Here is a 26,226-nt window from a genome sequence, read left to right as displayed (position 1 = left end):
CACTAACATCCATGACACTGGCATCCACGAAAGAGATCCTGTGTTTTAAAACAACTCACAGTCCTGTTTATAATGCAGCAGTATCATTTGCTTACTCCTGGAAGCTACAAAAACAGTTACTTGTGCCAGTTATAGGTCCAAAATATAACATCACACCCTTCAAAAATGAGTGTGGATAATGTGATTTTTTTTCCTGAACAAGAATAGAACATTTAACAGCAGCACAGGAAAACTGAGCACTCCAGTGTATGTAGGGGTCCCTTCTTAAGCCAACAACTTGTTTTTGAGGCTGTTCACTTTTGGGGAAAGCTTTGAACAATCCAGCTCAAGGAAGAGTTTCTGAAATGATTCAAAAGTGTACCTGAGCTCCATGGGATAGGCAAGATTCATTGCGTCAATCCAACGAGCATGGCACAAGCCCTCGGAAAGTTTTCCAGCGCAGTGAGGACCTTTGTTCCCTCTATCACGATTCCAAAGTCTTCTGTACCCTCTGTCAGATTATTCTTGATGCTGTATATTTTCATCTTTTGTACAGCAAGATCCTGTACCACACTGCCTTCATCTGCATCCTACAAAACAAGAAGACTGTATTTCAGACTGTGCAGCTAAAAGAGAAGGTCCTAAATAAACAAATATAAGAGAGAGATCACATATGTATTTTAATATGTATTTTAACTTATGGCGGCACGGTGGTGTAGTGGTTAGCGCTGTCGCCTCACAGCAAGAAGGTCCTGGGTTCGAGCCCCGGGGCCGGCGAGGGCCTTTCTGTGCGGAGTTTGCATGTTGTCCGCGTGGGTTTCCGCCGGGTGCTCCAGTTTCCCCCACAGTCCAAAGACATGCAGGTTAGGTTAACTGGTGACTCTAAATTGACCGTAGGTGTGAATGTGAGTATGAATGGTTGTCTGTGTCTATGTGTCAGCCCTGTGATGACCTGGCGACTTGTCCAGGGTGTACCCCGCCTTTCGCCCGTAGTCAGCTGGGATAGGCTCCAGCTTGCCTGTGACCCTGTAGAACAGGATAAAGCGGCTAGAGATAATGAGATGAGATTTTAACTTACATCATACTCTTTAAAGAGCTGCTCAGCACATTCCCCGAGATACAACAATAAACACTTGATGACAACTTCTCTGGTCATGCTGACAGTAGGACTTCTAGGAGCCTGAAATAACACAAATTAATATTAGTCAAGGTCATGTGCAGTTTTTAAACACAAGAGGGTTAGACTTATGCTATTTTTTAAAGAAACCACTGTCAGGGATCCTTAAGATGCTGTCTGAGAGACCAGTCTTATAAAACACTTCCTGTCTTAACTGAGGTTTTCAAATGACCAACTGTGAATCCAGGAAGTCATATGTCCTGGAAAAGAAAAGAAACTTCCATAAAACCAAAATGTTTAACATTGAATTTACGGGGCCGGCACGGTGGTGTAGTGGTTAGTGCTGTCGCCTCACAGCAAGAAGGTCCGGGTTCGAGCCCCGTGGCCGGCGAGGGCGTTACTGTGCGGAGTTTGCATGTTCTCCCCGTGTCCACGTGGGTTTCCTCCGGGTGCTCCGGTTTCCCCCACAGTCCAAAGACATGCAGGTTAGGTTAACTGGTGACTCTAAATTGACCGTAGGTGTGAATGGTTGTCTATGTGTCAGCCCTGTGATGACCTGGCGACTTGTCCAAGGTGTACCCCGACTTTCGCCCGTAGTCAGCTGGGATAGGCTCCAGCTTGCCTGCGACCCTGCAGAACAGGATAAAGCGGCTAGAGATAATGAGATGAGATTGAATTTATGGTGAGATGGTACGTGACTTTTGTTACCTTTGGACAAAGTAAGGTTTGGTACAAAGTTTCTGTACTGTTTCTCTGTTTAATAATAAGACGTTCTGCTGGTTGTACCTTCAAATTTACAGTAGACAAGCAGAAGCAATATCATTCTAAAAATTAAACTCTTAGACGGATAAGTAGGCTATTTCCCAAAACGTTAACATTTAAGCAGCTAGAAAATACCGTAGGAGTGACTGGTAGCTCGTGCTTAAAGAATAAGACGTATTTACATTTATATAGAACATACACTGGTGAGAGCAGTAAATTACATGTAAAACACTTATAATCTGTGTTTAAAAATGAAAATGTTTTACTTGAGATAATTGAATGGTCACATTTTTGACAATGTCTGATTAGACAATATCTAATTAGGTGGCCATTAAGTCAATACAAACTACTGTATTTAAAAATATATGCACTTTAATACACATTCTTGTAGATGATCAAAATCCTTAAACATAATATGCCCAGACTTAGGATATCTTTAGTAGGACAGTCTGCAACTTTAACCCTATGGATCCGCCCTTTGCATGGAAGAGGTTCAGAAGCCTGGGAAAGTACTCATCCAGCTTGGACATGAACTTTGGTTCCAGGGGCACCGTTGTGATTCTGTAGAACTCATCTACAACCCCGATTCCAAAAAAGTTGGGACAAAGTACAAATTGTAAATAAAAATGGAATGCAATAATTTACAAATCTCAAAAACTGATATTGTATTCACAATGGAATATAGACAACATATCAAATGTTGAAAGTGAGACATTTTGAAATTTAATGCAAAATATTGGCTCATTTGAAATTTCATGACAGCAACACATCTCAAAAAAGTTGGGACGGGGCAATAAGAGGCTGGAAAAGTTAAAGGTACAAAAAAGGAACAGCTGGAGGACCAAATTGCAACTCATTAGGTCAATTGGCAATAGGTCATTAACATGACTGGGTATAAAAAGAGCATCTTGGAGTGGCAGCGGCTCTCAGAAGTAAAGATGGGAAGAGGATCACCAATCCCCCTAATTCTGCACCGACAAATAGTGGAGCAATATCAGAAAGGAGTTCGACAGTGTAAAATTGCAAAGAGTTTGAACATATCATCATCTACAGTGCATAATATCATCAAAAGATTCAGAGAATCTGGAAGAATCTCAGAGCGTAAGGGTCAAGGCCGGAAAACCATACTGGGTGCCCGTGATCTTCAGGCCCTTACATGGCACTGCATCACATACAGGCATGCTTCTGTATTGGAAATCACAAAATGGGCTCAGGAATATTTCCAGAGAACATTATCTGTGAACACAATTCACCGTGCCATCCGCCGTTGCCAGCTAAAACTCTATAGTTCAAAGAAGAAGCCATATCTAAACATGATCCAGAAGCGCCGACGTCTTCTCTGGGCCAAGGCTCATTTAAAATGGACTGTGGCAAAGTGGAAAACTGTTCTGCGGTCAGACGAATCAAAATTTGAAGTTCTTTATGGAAATCAGGGATGCCGTGTCATTCGGACCAAAGAGGAGAAGGACGACCCAAGTTATTATCAGCGCTCAGTTCAGAAGACTGCATCTCTCATGGTATGGGGTTGCATTAGTGCGTGTGGCATGGGCAGCTTACACATCTGGAAAGACACCATCAATGCTGAAAGGTATATCCAGGTTCTAGAGCAACATATGCTCCCATCCAGACGACGTCTCTTTCAGGGAAGACCTTGCATTTTCCAACATGACAATGCCAAACCACATACTGCATCAATTATAGCATCATTGCTATGTAGAAGAAGGGTCCGGGTATTGAACTGGCCAGCCTGCAGTCCAGATCTTTCACACATAGAAAACATTTGGCGCATCATAAAACGGAAGATCCGACAAAAAAGACCTAAGACAGTTGAGCAACTAGAATCCTACATTAGACAAGAATGGGTTAACATTCCTATCCCTAAACTTGAGCAACTTGTCTCCTCAGTCCCCAGATGTTTACAGACTGTTGTAAAGAGAAAAGGGGATGTCTCACAGTGGTAAACATGGCCTAGTCCCAACTTTTTTGAGATGTGTTGTTGTCATGAAATTTAAAATCACCTAATTTTTCTCTTTAAATGATACATTTTCTCAGTTTAAACATTTGATATGTCATCTATGTTCTATTCTGAATAAAATGTCGAATTTTGAAACTTCCACATCATTGCATTCCGTTTTTATTTACAATTTGTACTTTGTCCCAACTTTTTTGGAATCGGGGTTGTAAAAGAAAAATAATGTAACCTGTAAACCATTTTTTATCTTGAAAATACCAGAAAACATGATTTAGAAAACAGATGGCAGTAACTTAACACATATTGTTTCAAATAGCAGACCTCTCACAACTACAAAGGAATATTTCTGATTACTATACGCTTGTAACTCACACTAGATGCCTCAAATAGAGCCGACCACCTGGCTCTGATGTCCTCTATGGAGGGTGATTGGTTGATGATTTCATTTCTTCGGTGTGCAAAGGTTTTGGCCATCTTTTCTTTGATCAATTTGTTGTTGTCTCTTTTCATTACTTCTGTTAGCAACTGAATCCTTTCCTGTTCTTGACTTTCCTCATCCTTTCCTGCTGGGTAAGGGGGAAGGTAGTTTACTTCTGCCTTTCGAGGCTTTTTCACATTCTTTGCAGACTTCTGGTCTGCAGGGCTCTTGCGCTTCAAGGCATTGCACATCACCTCTGGAACACCATAGCCTCTGAGTTTGGTACGATAATTTGCCATCTTGTATTTGAGGCTTTGTTGCCAGCCATAGTAACCTGAGAAGGAGCCAGGTTCCTTCCGACAAGGATATTTCTTAACAAGTGCCTCAGCAACATCACTTATCTGTGCACTTGATGGATAAGCTGTATATATATATATATATATATATATATATATATATATATATATATATATATATATATATATATATATATATAGCTAGCTTCTGCAAGCTTTTCCAGTATGTCTGCCTTGACCTTTGAGGCAGTCAGAAGTGTTCCATTCTTTTTGTAGTCTTCATCGCCTCTTTCAAGGCACATCTCAGTCACATATGCAAACTGTGGAACGGGGAACTGCTTTGGCCATGACTGACATCGTTCAGTGGTGCTTCTGTGTCTAGGCAGGATAATGGTGGCCTGTGAGGATGATGTTCCAGCAGAGGACTCTGCATTTGATACAGATGACTCTGTATAAGACTCTAAGTCACAGTCAAATGACTGTTGGCCAAAAGAAATGTCCAAACTTTCATGAACTTGCTGCAAGTTAAGAACAATCGGGGCAGCATAGGCAACCTTTATAGTGTCTTTATGTTTAATTTGGTCAGTTTTATGCAGAGTAAAGTATTGTTCAAATTCGGGGTCCAAATACTGAAGACTGAACTCCCCAGAAATCCCAAAGTTCTCTTTGACAATAGTTTGCAGCTCCTCAACAGTAGGTGGGATTCCTGATGGAAGGACCAACTTCTCAATTTGGTCCTCAATGATGACTCGCAGCTTTTCCTCCATCTCTGCCAGCCTGATTATAAGAATGTGAACAGACAGAAACAGAGGCTTAGACCACACATATAATGAAGAGCCTGGACTGTGCCACCATAAAAAAGAAACAATACAGTAAACAACAACAAAAGCGAGAACATTAATGATAATTGATATACACATGAATTTTCAGTTAACATTTCCTAATTCTGGCGGCACGGTGGTGTAGTGGTTAGCGCTGTTGCCTCACAGCAAGAAGGTCCTGGGTTCGAGCCCCAGGGCCGGCGAGGGCCTTTCTGTGTGGAGTTTGCATGTTCTCCCCGTGTCCGCGTGGGTTTCCTCCGGGTGCTCCGGTTTCCCCCACAGTCCAAAGACATGCAGGTTAGGTTAACTGGTGACTCTAAATTGACCGTAGGTGTGAATGTGAGTGTGAATGGTTGTCTGTGTCTATGTGTCAGCCCTGTGATGACCTGGCAACTTGTCCAGGGTGTACCCCGCCTTTCGCCTGTAGTCAGCTGGGATAGGCTCCAGCTTGCCTGCGACCCTGTAGAAGGATAAAGCGGCTACAGATAATGAGATGAGATGAGATTTCCTAATTCTGCCATCACATGATAAATTACTGACAAAATTAAAAATAATTTTTAATTGAAAATTATTTCAATGTTTTGCCACCACTTGGACTAACTCAATCATGTCTGTTTTCCATTGTGATCCCTTAGATGCAACCACTCTTCAAGTAAAAGTTGCCGATTACATCCAACTACCAAATAAGCAACTGGAACTCTGCAAATTTTCTGTGTATTGCCATGTTTGTTATTAGTTATGTATCTAACGTAAATTAATGTTGCTATCATCTCATCTCATTATCTCTAGCCGCTTTATCCTGTTCTACAGGGTCGCAGGCAAGCTGGAGCCTGTCCCAGCTGACTATGGGCGAAAGGCGGGGTACACCCTGGACAAGTCGCCAGGTCATCACAGGGCTGACACATAGACACAGACAACCATTCACACTCACATTCACACCTACGGTCAATTTAGAGTCACCAGTTAACCTAACCTGCATGTCTTTGGACTGTGGGGGAAACCGGAGCACCCGGAGGAAACCCATGCAGACACAGGGAGAACATGCAAACTCCACACAGAAAGGCCCTCGCCGGCCACGGGGCTTGAACCCGGACCTTCTTGCTGTGAGGCGACAGCGCTAACCACTACACCACCATGCCGCCCTTTTTGCATTACATTTGACATTAAATTATTAACCATTCAAATATGAAAATAAGATTATTTAATCTTCTTAAATCATTTAACTTTTTATTTAATCCATTTATATAGGCATTTTAAGATAAATTTATTTAAAAAACTTAATAATTATTAGTGGGACACCTGAATTAGAGAATAATAATAAGTCAAGTCAAGTCAACTTTATTGTCAAATATGCTATACATGCTCGACATAAGGGCGGCACGGTGGTGTAGGGTTAGCGCTGTCGCCTCACAGCAAGAAGGTCTGGGTTCGAGCCCCGTGGCCGGCGAGGGCCTTTCTGTGCGGAGTTTGCATGTTCTCCCCGTGTCCGCGTGGGTTTCCTCCGGGTGCTCCGGTTTCCCCCACAGTCCAAAGACATGCAGGTTAGGTTAACTGGTGACTCTAAATTGACCGTAGGTGTGAATGTGAGTGTGAATGGTTGTCTGTGTCTATGTGTCAGCCTTGTGATGACCTGGCGACTTGTCCAGGGTGTACCCCGCCTTTCGCCCGTAGTCAGCTGGGATAGGCTCCAGCTTGCCTGCGATCCTGTAGAACAGGATAAAGCGGCTAGAGATAATGAGATGAGATGAGATGAGATGAGATGAGATGAGATGAGATGAGATGAGATGCTCGACATACAGCACAGATGAAATATCACTGACCCACGGTGCAAACAGGCAATGCAATAAATAAAAATAGAATAATTGAAAAAAAAAAAAATATAAACAGTATAAACACTCTAGATAGGATCCAGACATAGACTAAACACTCAAACAATATAAACAGTGTAAACACTAGATAAGAACAAGACATAGACTAAACACTCAGACAATATAAACAGTGTAAACACTAGATAAGAACTACACACAGACTAAACACTCAGACAATATAAACAGTATAAACACTAGATATGAACTAGACGTAGACTAAACACTCATATATACACACACACGCACACACACACACACACACACACATAAATTGGTTCAAATAACCAAACAGTCAAGGGCACTTGACTGTGTATGCCAAAATTATAACTCATGAAATTGCTGGAATACAGATAACATAAGATATAAAGTTCAATATAATGTCATTTACCTAAACTGAACAACAGATATGACGTTTGAGTGTAACCAAGCGTTTTCGTCCCACACTGTATGCAGCCAAGGGGTAGACATCACCAAGTTTCTGCTGCTCCCAAAGTGCCATTTTCCCAGTGTCCTCCAACTGAAAAGATCTTAGGTGCTCTTCATACCAGGCAGCGAGTAACTTTACAATAAAATGTACACAGTTATCCAAAATAGCAATCTGAATAATCTCAGCAAAATCAGGAAGTCCACCTGTAGAGCCATAGGACAGGATCATCCCAACATTGTACCTTGTTCCATAACAGGTGACAGTCTTGGCTAACATCACAGTAGACAACAGTGGTGATGTTTCTCATAAGGTTTCCTGTATGTCTGGATGCAGCACAGTCAAAGGCACCTCCGATATTTTAGCAACACACAGTGCCTGCTTTCCACCATCTGTTTGCAGGTGGTATGCCATCATCATCTGATGTCTCATTGAAAGGGTCAGCAAGACCCTTGTTGTTTGTGTGCCTCACAACTTGCTTAAAAAAGCGGTGCTTCGCTTCCAAGCGCATTGTCCATACACCAACCAGAGGTCCATATTGTTCTATCAATGCTGGATAATGTTCCAGAAAGTGGTGTTTGGGTGTTAGTCTCTCTTCTGGAAAAACTGCCAAGAGTCTGTCACGATGTTCAGATATTTTAAAGTCAAGGTATGCAATACTCTCAGGTGTATGAACAGGAACAACCACCAGCTCAACAATGTCTTTTAAAGTGAGAAGAACCTGCCAAGCAGAATCACCCTCAGGTATCAGTGAACCAATAATGAGTAGCAACAACCGTATCAGGGCCCAGTTCTCGTGAGCATTTCCCCCTATAGATTTGCGACTTGTGTAATTTTGAGGGATTTCGTGAGGGCTATTGTTGGTCTTGTCTGAGCCCTTATATGGGAAACGTGTAATTAACTCGTTAAGTTGAGTTAAGCTGAAGTACTTCTTCTTGGTGAAAACCTGAATACACAATGCCAGTTCCCTTGGAATGATCCCTTCAAAGATGTCATGAATTACATCTGGTGGGTACCCAGAGACAAAATGAAAGTGAGTCAATGTGTCAGTCAGTGGACATGACCGCTTTACACCAAAGCAATGTGTTAAACTGGGATTTTCTCTAACATAGTTTGTACATGCAATCTATGGTCCTCCTTTGTACGAGGTGGAAATGCTCCACCTCGCACTTCGTGTGTCTGGTACTTTGAAGAATGTCCAAGGCAAAACCTACAGGTGTATGGCCCTGTGAAACTTTCAACTAGACCACTGATAGAATGTGCACCGAGATTATCAGCTGCAACACAGTATACTGTCCCTTTAATACTTTTTCCAGCACTAGGAATGAAAACCCCTTCCTGTTCTAGAGTGACAAGATCTTTCAAGAGTGGTTCCAAAACTATTTTGTATTCAAACTGTTTGACATCAACAGCTCTGCAAAGTAAAGACAGGTGTATTGATGTTAATTCAGATTGCAACTCACATGGCAAATTTGCCAAAACCCAATAAACTGCTGTAATTTTGTATTTCTTCCTTGAGGTCCCTATTGAGTTACACACCTCAAAGTCATCTACATCCAGGATTATTGAGAGTTTTGTTTCTTCTCCAGCATAAAAATCATTTAGTTTGTAACATTTACCATCACAAATTGACTTAATCAGTGCTATTTGAACACCTGGATAAGATTCCCTCTGCAACGTCTTTATTCTTCACAATTTCCTGCAAAGTCTTGAGAATGGGCACATATTGAAAGGTCTTGTTCTTTTGAAAATCAAGAATATATTCAACAGGGTCAACACACTGGAAATGCTCCTTAAAATACCTTCTTCTCCTAAAAGCTGAACTAAGAGGACCATCTGCCCCTAGAGCTGTACTAATGGGATGGAAGTTGCACAACTGTTCTGCCAAGTCAGTGACTATGGCCTGGTCAACAGTGCATGTATTTAATCTCAGTGTTGAATCAAGTGTATTTCTAACAACAGCAACAGATGCTGAAGATGAAATGAAGTGAAGGTCTTCAACCAAGGCATCAATGCATCTCACAGATGCTCTCTAGCTTCAGCAGAAGTAAACCAATTCTTTTAAGAACTAGATATGGTGCAATTTCAGGATCACAATCTGAACTAGTTCCCTCATCAGCACTAGCCTCTGGTAAATCAGAGAGGTCATCAGTGTGATTATAGCATCTCTCAAATACAGCTTGCTTAAAATCACTCCAAGAACAGGACTGGTGTTTTCTGCTTTTGTGTTTCAAAAATGTATTGTAAATATTTGTCCGAAACACGCATCCCTCAAACACACAAAAGACAGTTTCATGGATTTTCAGATGATGTCCAATATGCTGAAAGTAGTCCTTCTCAGGAGAACAACTAGCATCACAAACTAAACACTTAAAAGTGGAGATGGCACTTTGGTGCAGACTTTCCTCAGCTGCATGGTACCTGGACAAATGTGTGCGAAGCGCGCCTTGAGTTTTGAATGTGCAAGCGCAACTACCATAGAGACATGGCTGAGATTGCCCACGACCAAATGTTGCATGCTGTAGTCTGTAATGCTTCAGTAGGTTCCCTTTTGTTGAAGAGAAAGCATTGCAGATTTTACACTGCCATCCCATAGGCAAAAACCTAAAGTAATGAGGGAAAAAGGTCTCATCTCATCTCATTATCTGTAGCCGCTTTATCCTGTTCTACAGGGTCGCAGGCAAGCTGGAGCCTATCCCAGCTGACTACGGGTGAAAGGTGGGGTACACCCTGGACAAGTCGCCAGGTCATCACAAGGCTGACACATAGACAAAGACAACCATTCACACTCACATTCACACCTACGGTCAATTTAGAGTCACCAGTTAACCTAACCTGCATGTCTTTGGACTGTGGGGGAAACCGGAGCACCTGGAGGAAACCCACGCGGACACGGGGAGAACATGCAAATTCCGCACAGAAAGGCCCTCGCCGGCCACGGGGCTCGAACCCGGACCTTCTTGCTGTGAGGCGACAGCGCTAACCACTACACCACCGTGCCACCCAGGGAAAAAGGTCCTATTACCTTATACCGTATATGCAGTACAGTACACTACTTTTTAATAACCTACTTCATTACCAGTACCAACAATTACATAATGTACAGTAACAAATAAAATCGGGGACTTTGACGTTAGTGTTGGCTCTTTTTCAATCTTGTACATTTAAATAGTTGTCTGTCATCTAAAGAATGTTCACAAATTATGTACAAACCATGTGGCATCATAATTGAAATGTATGTCTATGAAATATATATATATATATATATATATATATATATATATATATATATATATATATATATTAATGCTACTTTTATTTCAAATTTAGGTTGGAATTTTCAGTTTTTAACATCACTTATAACAAGTTATGAAAATGGTATTAAAAAAAACAGTGGACAGTGGATATACCTGTTGATGAATTGTTGATCTTCATGCACCTGGAATAAAATGCATAGCTTTAGGTCATTTGGATAATTTAATATCTTAATCACCAACTCAGAAGAGGGGATATATAAAAATCAACTATAAAAAGCAATAAAAGTTAACACTTACTTTTGTATATAGGCTACCATGAGGCCCATAACTATTTTAATATCATTTATTATATTTATTTTACATTTATTCATATACACTATGGAGATAAGCGTGATGATAAGCGTGATGAGCGGTCACAAAAATATTGACGGCAGAGCGGATTTGGCGTGTTGAGCGAGTTTCACACTTTACTCGATGTCAGTCAAAATGCAGCATAACGTGTCATCACCCACAACCGACAGTTTGAAAACACGATTGAGTGTGGTCACGATCAAGGGTGGAAGCTCCGAATGACTTTGAATCACTATATAGATTTAAACTTAATATACAGCCAGGCCAGTAAACTTGTTTGGTAACTTGCGGTGACGCAAAACAATGTTCAACTGCTAGGGCAAGATAATAAAGTGTTATTGAAGCTCTTACCTTGAGAGAAAATGGCGGTCAGTTGACGGCTGTATGGAAGACGTGTCCATGTTTGGCGCGCATTCTGGGCGGAAGTGTACAGCGAGTAAAGAGCCCCCAATGAGTAGAATTTATTCATTTTCGACATCGTTAACTTTGCTGATAAAATATAATGAGAGTTTACACAGTGATTTTTAGCTGAATTATTCAAACTGAAATTAGTAAAATGCAATTGTTAAGTAATTAAAAATTGATTAAATCAAAATAATAATATACCAAACTACACACAGTCTTTTTTTCATGTACATGTTACTAATATTTATTTTGTAAATATTAATTCAGACCAGTCACACTTTTTACAGTGAATCCCAGTTGACACTGAGCAAGGGGCGAGGTACATCCTGGACAAATTGCCAGTCTATCACAGGGAAACACAGAGGCTACATCCACACGACAACGGCAACGAGATTTTTTTTTTTAAATATCGCGTCCACATGGGCAACGGATCAGTAAAATTTCAGGTACATATGGCAACGCAACGCTTGCTGAAAATGATGCAATACACATGCCACACCTCTATGTGCGCTGTAAGACGGTCCCATCGGAGACACCAGAACAATAGAAGAAGTACACGCATGCGCATAAACCCCTTCTTCTGTAGCATCAGCCACATAAAGTTTTGATTATTAATCAGTAGCGTAAAACGCAAGACGCGGAAAGAGGAATGAACGGGGGTAGATGGAAGCCGGTACACCAACATTCTGATATCCTCCAGAATTCTTTAATGGTCCGGAATAAATTGAATGCTACACGTTGGTGGATTACTTTGTTCTTCTACGCCCTTTTTGAGGAATGTATTGTCGGACTTAAACCAACATCTGAAGAGGTGAGATCGCTCCTTTTTTTCCCTATGTTTGCTGGCGGGATTGTTTTTGTTTTTGGAAAGCGCACAGGCGGTGCGCGGTTTGGTACTGCTTCCGCAGTGTTTGGACTAAAGACTCTGCCCTAAGGGCTATTCTCTCTCTCTCTCTCTCTCTCTCTCTCTCTCACACTTTGCACCATTACACAATAAATATTCAGAGTGAAAATATTTTGTAAGCGCATTTCATGAACCAAGTTATAGGATTTGTTGACAACTCACATCGAGTTCGTTACACTTCTACCCGGCGTGAAGCACTGACAGTCATGTGGTTGTGACGTCATCGTAAACAAATCCGTTCTACTCATCCAGACGACTTCGCAACGGGGCCGTTGCCAGATTTTTTCACTCTGGAACCCGTTCTCAAAAGATTTCGTTTTGGGGCACCCAAAACACCGGTGCCGTGTGGACGCCAGGCCGAAACGATAAACAATTTTATCAGATTCACCTGAATCCGTTGCCGTGTGGACAGGGCCAGAGACAGCCAGCCATTCGTGCTCACATTCACACCTATGGGTAATTTAGAGTAGCCAGTTAACCTAATCAACATGTCTTTGGACTGTGGGAGGAAACTGGAGCACCCAGAAGAAACCCATACAGGCACGAGGAGAACAGACTCCACACAGAAAGGCCCCAGTCAACCAGCAGGATCAAACCCAGAGCCTGCTTACTGTGAGGCAGCAACACTAACCACTGCACCATTGTGTTCCAACATACACACATATTTATACAGTGCCTTGCAAAAGTATTCATCCCCCTTGGTGTTTGTCCTGTTTTGTTGCATTACAAGCTGGAATTAAAATGGATTTTTGGGAGGTTAGCACCATTTGATTTACACAACATGCCTACCACTTTAAAGGTGAAAATTGTTTAATTATTGTGACACAAACAATAATTAAGATGAAAAAAAAGAAATCTGGAGTGTGCATAAATATTCAACCCCCCAAGTCAATACTTTGTAGAGCCACCTTTTGCTACAATTACAGCTGCAAGTCTCTTGGGGTATGCCTCTATTAGCTTAGCACATCTAGCCACTGGGATTTTTGTCCATTCCTCAAGGCAAAACTGCTCCAACTCCTTCAAGTTAGATGGGTTGCGTTGGTGTACAGCAATCTTCAAGTTATGCCACAGATTCTCAATTGGATTGAGGTCTGGGCTTTGATTAGGCCATTCCAAGACATTTAAATGTTTCCCTTTAAACCACTCCAGTGTACTGTAGCTTTAGCAGTACAGTACCAGTCAAAAGTTTGGAAACGCCTCTAATTCAGTGGTTTTTCATTATTTTAAAATTTTCTGAATTGTAGATTAATACTAAAGTCAGTCATTGACATTATGAAGAAATATGGAATTATTTGGTAAACAAAAAAGTGTTAATCAAACCAGAATATGTTTTATATTTTAGATTCTTCAAAGTAGGCACCTTTTGCTTCGATGACAGCTTTGCACATCTTGGCATTTTCTCAGTCAGCTTTACGAGGTAGTCACCTGGAATGGCTTTCAGTTTACAGCTGTGCCTTGTCAAGAGTTAATTTCTTGACCTCTTAATGTGTTTGAGACCATCAGTTGTGTTGTGAAGAGGTAGAGTTGGTATACAGTGAAGGCCCTATTTGAGTACTGTTCTAATCCATATTATGCCAAGAACTACTCAACTAAGTAAAGAAAAACGACAGTCCATCATTACTTTAAGAAATGAAGGTCAGTCAGTCCGAAAAAGTTTGGGATGAGTTAGACCGCAGCGTGAAGGCAAATAAGCAGCCAGCGAGTGCTCAGCACCTCTGGGAACTCCTTCAAGACTGTTGGAAAACCATTTCGAGTGATTACCTCATGAAGCTGATTGAGAGAATGTCAAGAGTGTGCAAAGCTATAATCAAAGCAAAAGGTGCCTAATTTGAAGAATCTAAAACATATTTTGGTTTGATTAAACATTTTAAAAGTTTACTAAATGACTCCTTACGTGTTGCTGCATAGTCTGGATGACTTCAGTATTTTAAAAAAAAAAGTCGTGCTTGAAAGTTTGTGAACCCTTTAGAATCTTCTATATTTCTGCATAAATATGACCTAAAACATCATCAGATTTTCACACAAGTCCTAAAAGTAGATAAAGAGAACCCAGTTAAACAAATGAGGCAAAAATATTATAGTTGGTCATTTATTTATTGAGGAAAATGATCCAATATTGCATATCTGTGAGTGGCAAAAGTATGTGAACCTTTGCTTTCAGTATCTGGTGTGACCCCCTTGTGCAGCAATAACTGCAACTAAATGTTTCCAGTAACTGTTGATCAGTCCTGCACACTGGCTTGGAGGAATTTTAGCCCATTCCTCCATACAGAACAGCTTCAACTCTGGGATGTTGGTGGGTTTCCTCACATGAACTGCTCACTTCAGGTCCTTCCACAACATTTCCATTGGATTAAGGTCAGGACTTTGACTTGGCCATTCCAAAACATTAACTTTATTCTTCTTTGACCATTCTTTGGTAGAACGACTTGTGTGCTTAGGGTCGTTGTCTTGCTGCATAACCCACCTTCTCTTGACATTCAGTTCATGGACAGATGTCCTGACATTTTCCTTTAGAATTTGCTGGTGTAATTCAGAATTCATTGTTCCATCAATGACGGCAAGCCGTCCTGGCCCAGACGCAGCAAACCAGGCCCAAACCATGATACTACCACCACCACCACGTTTCACAGATGGGATAAGGTTCTTATGCTGGAATGCAGTGTTTTCCTTTCTCCAAACAACTCTTCTCATTTAAACCAAAAAGTTCTATTTTGGTCTCATCCGTCCACAAAACATTTTTTCCAATAGACTTCTGGCTTGTCCACGTGATCTTTAGCAAACTGCAGACAAGCAGCAATGTTCTTTTTGGAGAGCAGTGGCTTTCTCCTTGCAACCCTGCCATGCACACCATTGTTGTTCAGTGTTCTCCTGATGGTGGACTCATGAACATTAACATTAGCCAATGTGAGCGAGGCCTTCAGTTGCTTAGAAGTTACTCTGGGGTCCTTTGTGATCTCGCCGACTATTACACGCCTTGCTCTTGGAGTGATCTTTGTTGGTCGACCACTCCTGGGGAGGGTAACAATGGTCTTGAATTTCCTCCATTTGTACACAATCTGTCTGACCGTGGATTGGTGGAGTCCAAACTCTTTAGAGATGGTTTTGTAACCTTTTCCAGCCTGATGAGCATCAACAACGCTTTTTCTGAGGTCCTCAGAAATCTCCTTCGTTCATGCCATGATACACTTCCACAAACTTGTGTTGTGAAGATCAGACTTTGATAGATCTTTAAATAAAACAGGGTGCCCACTCACACCTGATTGTCATCCCATTGATTGAAAACACCTGACTCTAATTTCACCTTCAAATTAACTGCTAATCCTAGAGGTTCACATACTTTTGCCACTCACAGATATGTAATATTAGATCATTTTTTCTCAATAAATAAATGACCAAGTATAATATTTTTGTCTCATTTGTTTAACTGGGTTCTCTTTAGCTACTTTTCGGACTTGTGTGAAAATCTGATGATGTTTTGGGTCATATTTATGCAGAAACATAGAAAATTCTAAAGGGTTCACAAACTTTCAAGCACCACTATATATACATATATCTGCATTAAATCAAATACTTTTGATTTTTTTCTTCCCAAATGATTTTTGAAGCGTCAGTACGTTGCAAAATGTTTATACTAAAATTAGAAATTAAACATTGCAATAGTCAACGTTGATTCCATAAAAGTCAAATAAAGACTAATGCAGGTATATAAAGCCACTCTGCTCAAGTTGTGTGGCTGAATTCCAAATCGCTTTAACTCCCCTATATAAGTGCACTATTTAAGGTTGGAAATAATAGCTCATGCAGCCTAGATAGTGCGCTACATATTCCATGTTGTGTCATTTGTAATTCAGCCTGTAGCATCTTCAAGTGTTGGATTTAACAGTTAGTCGTCCTTAAAGGTGCCTGAATGTCGCGCGTTATTACAGTCAATTTCCACGAAAACTTTTAGGCAAAATATTTGACTCAAAACAACAGTTGAATTGAGTAAAAAGATATATATAAAAAAAACAACTTGCGTATTTTTTTTCTCGCCCAAATTTCTTTCCAAGGTAGGAAGCCCAGCACTTAAAGTCGCAGGACCCCTGAATGGCGGCGTCCAGTGAAACCAGGGTAAGATAGCGGCTCACTTTATATTCAAACCCCTATATTACACAGATTAGCTTTATCCAGCATTGTTCCTGTTCCTCTTCATGATATAAGCTTATAATTGAGATTGGAGGACGGGTCATAGATAAATAAAGAGTCTGACATTTGTGTCCTGCTTCATATTACACAACTATGTGTCTAATATTTATCAATCAAAACAAATACAGCCTTTTTTTCTCCCCAGACACGCCATTTATCCTCATTTTATCCCCGACTTATTGAAGATGAAAGCTGGAAATGTCATTTCTTTCCTCACTAACAGCTCTTTTGTTTATTTGCTGAAGGAGCATCACAGCAGCAGCTCATTGGATCTCAGTGAATTGCACTGTGTGTAAATGTCAGCTGCTGTATTTGTAGCTACGTGGCACAGTGTTGTTTAGTCCAGGGGAGATTAGGGTCTTGCAGTGAGAGACACAAATATTTAACTGTATAATAAACACCACAAACTTCTTAAGTACAAATAAGTTTATCTCATCTCATTATCTCTAGCCGCTTTATCCTGTTCTACAGGGTCGCAGGCAAGCTGGAGCCTATCCCAGCTGACTACGGGTGAAAGGCGGGGTACACCCTGGACAAGTCGCCAGGTCATCACAGGGCTGACACATAGACACAGACAACCATTCACACTCACATTCACACCTACGGTCAATTTAGAGTCACCAGTTAACCTAACCTGCATGTCTTTGGACTGTGGGGGAAACCGGAGCACCCGGAGGAAACCCACGCGGACACGGGGAGAACATGCAAACTCCGCACAGAAAGGCCCTCGCCGGCCACGGGGCTCAAACCCAGAACCTTCTTGCTGTGAGGCAACAGCGCTAACCACTACACCACCGTGCCGCCCCCCAAATAAGTTTATACACTAACTTAATATTATATATCATATGCTCATACATGTCAACCTTTGGTCAATCAAACCTGTATAACCAACCTCCAAAATCCGTATTTCCCTTATACAATCCGTATAAGATGCAAATTAAAATAATTTACCTAAAATTTGAATGATAATTAACAATGATATATCCCAGTTACTTTTTATTCAATATTAATAACAATAAACCTTCAGGATGAATACAAAGCTCCAATGTTTGACAAAAACACAAAGTGTTATCAGCGTAGTTACGAAGGAAATACTTCGTTGTTTGGAGACAGGTTTCACCGAGCGGCTATTATGCGCGAGACTTCATATTAGCCACGAAGTCAGGAAAATCTGTTCGTAAAATTACGTTATAATGACCAAATACAATGAAAAGTATTTTTCCAGTCTCACCTGTGAAAGGTAATCCCATGTGATCTCGTTTGGACGGTAAACCTGTTGGTACAGTTAAACGCAGCACATGAATGAGGCATCTTTATTCTCGGCTACTGTCTAGACGCTATACCAGAGACGGGTGAAGAATCTCCACTTTGCCATATCCAGTATGGCGGCGAGGATGACGTATGATTCTATGCAGAAGGCGGCGTCTATGTTTATATGTCTATGACTTCATGGTTGGCGGGATTCTCACAATGCAGTATGCGCATGATCAAAAGTGGAACGAAGTCTCGCTACCACAAGATAACGCGTGATTTCATAAGACTCTTTACTGGCTGTCTGTGCTGTACAGTACGTTTGTAAATGTTATGCACTCTTTTATCATCATGGGAATTGATTATAGCTCTAAATAAATATTGAAGTTTTTTTAAAGAATCCGTATAACTTTATTTATACACCCGTATACTACGTTTATTGAATCAAATCCGTATAAAATACGGACATTCCGTATAGGTTGACATGTATGTATGCTATTACATATACTATACTGTATGTACTGATATATACTTTAACTATGCCTATCATGTAATATATTATGCTAAACATGGTACATGTTTAGTGGTACATTTTTATCTACCATGTACCACTAAACACACTGTACATATATGTAACTGTCCACAAAGTATTTGCACTGCTCATAACATGCTTATTTGCACTGTGAGTGGTTCCTGCCAACCGCACTACCTCCCACACTGAGAGCTGTATATTCTATTACTTGCTCTTCTTGGTAATGTTTTATTTCTTTTGGTATTTTGTTTTTTGTATTTTAGTTTTTTATATGTATAATGCTGGGCGGCACGGTGGTGTAGTAGTTAGCGCTGTCGCCTTACAGCAAGAAGGTCCGGGTTCGAGCCCCGTGGCCGGTGAGGGCCTTTCTGTGTGGAGTTTGCATGTTCTCCCCGTGTCCGCGTGGGTTTCCTCCGGGTGCTCCGGTTTCCCCCACAGTCCAAAGACATGCAGGTTAGGTTAACTGGTGACTCTAAATTGACCGTAGGTGTGAATGTGAGTGTGGATGGTTGTCTGTGTCTATGTGTCAGCCCTGTGATGACCTGGCGACTTGTCCAGGGTGTACCCCACCTCTCGCCCGTAGTCAGCTGGGATAGGCTCCAGCTTGCCTGCGACCCTGTAGAACAGGATAAAGCGGCTACAGATAATGGATGGATGGATAGAATAGTTGTGAATTGCAACATAAAATGAAGATCACACACTGAGCTGAAGTTTGGTTATTGATTAAGTTTATTATTAAGTTTGGTTATTGGCTACTTTTTACTTGTAACAGACAATAACAATTTTATCTCATCCAAAATAGTTCTTCCTGCCTTCGTCGATTTATTTCCATTTCACATGCATGCACCTGTTGTAAAGTTCAATGTGTTTGTGTAGAACTCTCTCAGACTGCAGGTTCATTACTTGATAATGTAGAAATCATAAAATAGAAATCTATAACACAGTTTGTACAAAGAAAACAATAGGGTGCCAAGACTTTTGAACAGTACTGTGTAAGAGAATATTTATATATCTTTTTTGTTTGGGTTTTTTTGGTTATATCATCCACCTCTACTGTAGGTTTAAAAAAAAAAAAAACAACCCGCGCTGCATCATGACAGACAGGATAATGTTTGAGTTTATAATTGTTTAGTGTGTAGGTTGTGGGTGTTTTTATACAGACCTGGCAACCTATAACTGAATCAGCTGGTCTGTCATGATGCAGTGCGGGTTTTTTTTTTTAAATAAACCTAGAGGTGGATGATGACAAAAAAACAAACAGACAGAACCCTTGATATAAATATTTTGCACAGGACTGTGTTCCTCTGATAACAGAAACAAAGCTCCAGCTCTCTCTGCTCTTAATCTGTTCTGTTCTTTCAGGATTTATCGCGCATGTCGCTCCTTGTTGAGTTTTTTATGCGGGCAATTCCATGTAAATGTCAACCTCACCATGCAAAAATAAAGCAACATGTAATACATCAAAACCACTCCCAGAGATATCACCTAGGCCTGTATTTTACAGATGTGAATAAGTTGAACCAATTTGTAACCAACCTAATGTGTCACTGTCAGTCTTTCTTTCTTATAATGTAAACCCCAAGCTAAAATCAACTTTGATCATGTACAATTCTATATTATTGCCACAAGCCACAGAAATGTATGCTAAAATCCACAAAACAGCAAAACAATAGCCATCCTAAATATTATTTAAGAACTTTGATAGTTTTAGCTGATATTTAGAGAGTTTTTCAAAGGGTTATGGTGGTTAAATTGCTGATTTTCTAAACATATGCCAGGTCTATTTCAGACGCGTCACATCCATAACGGAATTTCGTCACATCCATAACGCTGACTTTTCCTTCCGAAACTCTGCATGAAATACAAAATATTTTAAACAAAGATTTTTTAATATTCACCTTGGACCCGTCTATCAAACGGATATCTCCATTTCGACATTAGGTTTACAATTTCACAGAGTTTGATAAAAATGTACAGTCACCCAAGAAAAGTGATACTTCTTCTGTTACATCCATAACGCATATTTTATTGGCATTTTCTGGCATGCCCTAGATGTACTATGGGAATTGTTCTTGTTCTATCACTTCTCCAGTATGGTACAGCCTTAAAATATGCAACACCTGTTTAAATACTGGGAGACAATAAAACATGCACTGGGTCATTTGTTGCCATTTTGAGTTCAAGTGTCACGTCCATAACGCTGGAATTGCTCATGCCCGAGTTGTCTGAAACCAATCTGGGTTTTCTGTGTCGAATAAGGAAGCGGCTTCACCTGTAAGAAAATGAAACACTTTCATGAAGGCGCTGACTCGAATGCGAGCAGAAAAAAATAAAACGAGATTCTTAAGCAAACTCTTCCATCCTCACTTCCGACTTTCTGTTTTTGTAAAATACATTTTAAATACAATTGTGAATTTCTCTGGAGTTTTCAGGCTGGGCTCCTCTCCTCGTATTCTTTAATCACTCATTTCCTCATTGTTCTTGAAGCATTTGGTTCTATTTGTTAACATTTTTCTTGATAGCGGGGAGACGGTAACGCCTTTTATCTATTTCTCTGTTTGATAAAACAAAAATAAACCATATTGAAGACAGATTAAGCCTTGTTTACATGAAAGACGGTGTCTGTCTGACCCCAGCTGTAATTATCACGTGATGCGTGACGTCATGCACAGGGAGTCGAAACAGTACGTGTACCATACTACAACAGCGGGGGGATATAAAATATCTTGCAAAGCAGTAAATGAAACCGATACTAAGAAAACAGCCAAGACATAATGGCGGATATGTAGTGAGGGACGCTTTTAGGAACTGAAATAAAAGATCAAAAAGCTTAATTTTTGTGGTGCTAGTTGGTAATATATGCTCATTCCAACTTGCCCGGTCAGGCATGTCGGGGACATATCCCACTTGCCCGAATGCATGTTTCACTTGCCCCGGGCAATCGGGCAGTCCTTAATGTCGAGCCCTGCCTTTCTGTGTGGAGTTTGCATGTTCTCCCCGTGTCTGTGTGGGTTTGCTCCGGTTTCCCCCACAGTCCTAAGACATGCAGGTTAGGCTAATTCTTGGGTTTCACGTGATGTCACATCCGCCTCATTAGTTATTCAAAACTTTAGCTGGTGGTCTACCAAAGCTCAGTTGACAAAGCGTTTGTACGGAGAAGATGCATTGCTCGCATGAAAAATGCCTTACGCTTGCTTCATTTTAGGTTGTTCAAATCGATCAAAGCATGAAACTCATAAAAGTTTCTTCAGGGTTCGCCGTGAACTAATAAAAAAGGGTGAACGAACACAGGATTTCACAAAAAGACGTGGAGAAAGGTGGCTTTTGAACCTGTCACTGAAATCGAAGGGAGCCGAGTCGAAGCATGCTCGAGTTTGCAGTGATCACTTGGTGAAAGGTTTGTATCTCCCTCTCAGCTACGGCCTTAGTGTTTTCCAAGGACTTTTCTTGCTACCGTATGTGTCGTTATTTCACGGTACTTTTTTTTAGTCACGAAGCGCTAAAGTCCCCGGCTGTTTCTTTGTTTCCTCCTCACAAAGTCCATATGCATGAAGGCCGCGACAAAATTCTTCCCCAGCCGTACAGTTACAATGCTCAGTGATCACGTCTCCGTCTTGTTTAACTAAGATCCAGGTCTTTAAAGGGGTTTCTGATGATCTTTGTGAATGATTTAGCTGAGAGATAAGAGCCAACACAAGGGAGAATCAAGCGAACTGTTGTTTGTTTACACTTCAACTTGCAGCACTTCGTTGTAAAGACGCGAACAAAAAGCTTAAAAAAATACTTACACAGGCAAAAACAATACAGGATTCATTCGGCAGCGACTTGATAGCGAGGTCCTTTACCCAGCCACATACAAAAAAAGTTGTAAGCCTCCGTACTCTTCCACACTTTCATCTGTTTTGCGGTGTAGAAGGACGTCTGCAACACCAGATAGTTCGAGATGTTGGGGAACTCGACTGAAGGGTAGTTCTCGAGATCGTATGACAAATCCTCCTTTCCCAGACTGTAGGGGTCGATTCCATTGCACACAGCAATCTTCTGTTGATATCTAAAGTGAGCAGTGGCTTCTAGATTACGAGCGTACTCTGATAAGTTATCGCTAGGTGTTTGCACTACGGCAGCCATTTCGGTTTGCCAGACCACCAGCTGTTTTACCGGAAGTGAAATCGCTAAGAACAGTCACGTGACTGAAACCCCAGAATTGGTGGCTCTAAATTGACCGTAGGTGTGAATGTGAGTGTGAATGGTTGTTTGTCTCTCTATATTTTAGCATGTTAGGCTACATTTACATTAGACCGTATCTGTCTCGTTTTCTTCGCGGATGCACTGTCCGTTTACATTAAACCGCCTGGAAACGCCGGGAAACGGGAATCCGCCAGCGTCCACGTATTCAATCCAGATCGTGTCTGGTCCGGTGCTGTGTAAACATTCAGAATACGCGGATACGCTGTGCTGAGCTCTAGCTGGCGTCTCATTGGACAACGTCACTGTGACATCCACCTTCCTGATTCGCTGGCGTTGGTCATGTGACGCGACTGCTGCAAAACGGCGCGGACTTCCGCCTTGTATCACCTTTCATTAAAGAGTATAAAAGTATGAATACTGCAAATACTGATGCAAATACTGCCCATTGTGTAGTTATGATTGTCTTTAGGCTTGCCATCCTTCCACTTGCAAGTGGTAAGTGATATGCGCTGGGATCTCACACACAGCGGCTCAGTCCCGAATCACTGCTTGTTCACTTCACTCGCGTGCTCTGTGAGCTGCGCAGGGCCGGAGTGCGCACCCTCCAGAGGGCACTCGCTGTTCAGGGCGGAGTGATTTGGAGCGCAGGATGCCTGCGGAGCCGAGCGTATCCGTGTATTGGCGTTGCTGTGTGCACACTAATCGTTTTAAAAACGTTAATCTGATGATCCGCTGATACGGTCTAATGTAAACATGGGCTTAGTGCTGTTTCACAATCAAGGTAAACTTTTCAGGTCCACAATAGTCCAAAAATCAAACCTCAGATTTTTGTGTTTCTCTGCTGCCAAAAATGACCTTTTGAGATGGAAATGAACCGTGCAAAATTTCAGAGCTACTGGGCGTCTTACTGTAGTGAGAAGAGGCATATAGTGTATTTTTAAACTTGATCACCTTTCTTATAGTCTACAAGAGCAGTGTTCGAACTATGCCGATATTTTCGGGGGGTCCCTTTTTTTCCCTTGGGGGGGGGGGGGGGGGGGGGGTGCTTGAGCTTGTCTCAGAGCGCGGATCTCCAAACACATGAGAAGCCTATCTTACGCACATATCATGCGGACTCCACACCTCCACACACGCATCGCGTCTGAAGTCATAACTCATCAGGGGAAATCATGTCCGCATTGGCATGTTCAAAAAACAACCTCGCGTCAACAATGATACCACACGCAAGAAAAAAAACAAACAGTCAGGCTACTCAACACATCTGATCCACAGCAGCACCAAAGCATCACTGGAAATCATGTCAACAACCAATCTTCCACAACACTTCGGATATGCAAATGCTTCCCGTTACACACGATTGCTATGTCAATAAACATCATTTTGCCAATATTTTAGAGACCCCCCAACATTTTCCAAATCATGTTTTCAAGGGATCTCATGTCTGTTTCAGGGGATCTCGGATCCCCCGAGTACCCCCGTAGTTCGAACGGTGCACAAGAGTAAGGTATACAAAGTGAAAAACTGTTGAAATGTATGTGATTTTAAGGACAAATTTTTAAGTCCTGTGCAGCGACGTTTGTTCATGGTGGTAACTATAATAACAACTGAAGTGGTGACGATCCTTGTGGTTTTCCGGAGAGGACACTTTCTGACAGACTCACGTTTCATCAACATGTGAAGCTCTGCTGCAAACGTGTCTCACATCTGTTTCAAGTCCTGTTTTTTTTTTACTGTGCAACAACAGAGTATTCTGCTTCAAACAAGACAAATATTTTCTTAAAAATCATTTACAACCTCATCATATGGCGAGTGTTTTCCAGAGAGGACATTTTTGACAGACAAAGGATACGCTCAGAGGAACTTCTCATCTCATCTCATTATCTCTAGCCGCTTTATCCTGTTCTACAGGGTCGCAGGCAAGCTGGAGCCTATCCCAGCTGACTACGGGCGAAAGGCGGGGTACACCCTGGACAAGTCGCCAGGTCATCACAGGGCTGACACATAGACACAGACAACCATTCACACTCACATTCACACCTACGGTCAATTTAGAGTCACCAGTTAACCTAACCTGCATGTCTTTGGACTGTGGGGGAAACCAGAGCACCCGGAGGAAACCCACGCGGACACGGGGAGAACATGCAAACTCCGCACAGAAAGGCCCTCGCCGGCCACGGGGCCCGAACCCGGACCTTCTTGCTGTGAGACGACAGCGCTAAACACTACACCACTGTGCCGCCGCGCTCAGAGGAACTTGGTTTACAAAAAAAAAAAGTAACTTGCACTTAAAGGGGAACCGAAGTCATTTTTAAACTTGCTTTATTTCTTAATTAATGTCTTATTCAATTACATTTTCGGTTTTGTTAACCTTATATCGTGACTCGTATTGGCGTATTATATTACACTTATCGGCCTTTTCGGTTTTTAGCGATGTTGAATGTACAGTAGTTCGTTTGGTCCACGGCAGGCGTCGCTTATCCGCACGATCTTCACGAGATTTGTGCGAGACTTCAAACGTGAAGTGTCAGCGCCGCCATTTTGAAAACTGTTTACACAGCAGCCAGATCGCCATATCATTCCAATTTAGATTAATTTCGAGATTTGCCAGCTTCATCGGTGATGGAGATTATTCCATACGACTTCGAACCAACGTGGAGTAGAGAAGAGTTGGAAAGACGACAGGATAAGGACGAGTCCGTCACGCTGGTATTGACGTCGTTACTGTCGCACAATTAAAACCTGCCAGATCAGGCGGCTGGTGGGTTTTCAAAATAATAAATACATGCATGTATTTTTGTGATAAATGCATATTATACTGAGCACATTTCCCACATAATCCGCACTACAAAATGGCGTCCCTACTATATAGTGCCCTATATAGCGAGCAGGGAGCGATTTCGGACACAGGGAAAACTTCCGGCTTGATTACATCAGCATTCGAAAGCGGGTGCGCGCGTCTTTTGACAACGTTGGCAGATGTCGGTCACTTTGATTTCCGCTGTACGTTTTACTTCCGTCCTATGATGTCTCGCACGGGTCTCAGCGAATCTCGTTTACGGCCATCGCTTCGACATACGGACTGATATATTACAGAGCATATTTCACACACTCATAACTTGCTATAGCAGCGACAAAATAGCGATCGAAAATGCGTTCCGATATTTAATAAAAGGAGATAAATAGAGCTTTGATAATAAAAAATTTGCCTTCAGTTCCCCTTTAAATATCTTTCTATTATGAATGAAAGTACTGTATACGTCCCAAAGTAAAACCTAGTTAGTGCTAAAAAATGCAGTTCTGAATTTAAACAGTAAAATCTAAGTGTAATAATGAAAGTAGAATCAAATGAAATGACCACAAGGTCAGAACTGAGCCGCATTTGGCTCTTACAAATGTATTTATATGAACTTATCAGAGACATTATTGCTGTCGATAGGGCTGTATGTGTGTCCCTGTAAAATAAGGTATAAGAAACTCCAGTGTGTATATACTG

General features: G+C 41.4%; 1 protein-coding gene across 3 annotated transcripts in view; it reads left to right on the top strand.

The window, feature by feature from the left end:
* Positions 1–16,651: 16,651 nt before the first annotated feature.
* uggt2 (UDP-glucose glycoprotein glucosyltransferase 2) overlaps positions 16,652–26,226 on the top strand; it is a 163,853-nt gene continuing 154,278 nt past the window's right edge. For 2 of the 3 annotated variants that reach the window (XM_060929312.1, XM_060929314.1), the window contains exon 1: positions 16,652–16,687. In XM_060929312.1, coding sequence (XP_060785295.1) covers positions 16,664–16,687 — 24 coding nt within the window. In that variant the 5' untranslated portion in view covers positions 16,652–16,663. Of the gene's footprint in view, positions 16,688–21,864; positions 21,943–26,226 lie in introns of those variants that run through there. The other variant, XM_060929313.1, reaches the window with a different exon arrangement.

The sequence above is a fragment of the Neoarius graeffei genome, chromosome 9, assembly GCF_027579695.1.
Source record: "Neoarius graeffei isolate fNeoGra1 chromosome 9, fNeoGra1.pri, whole genome shotgun sequence".
NCBI lineage: Eukaryota > Metazoa > Chordata > Actinopteri > Siluriformes > Ariidae > Neoarius > Neoarius graeffei.
Note: the sequence above shows the minus strand (reverse complement) of the source record. Positions and strands in the feature narration are given on the sequence as shown.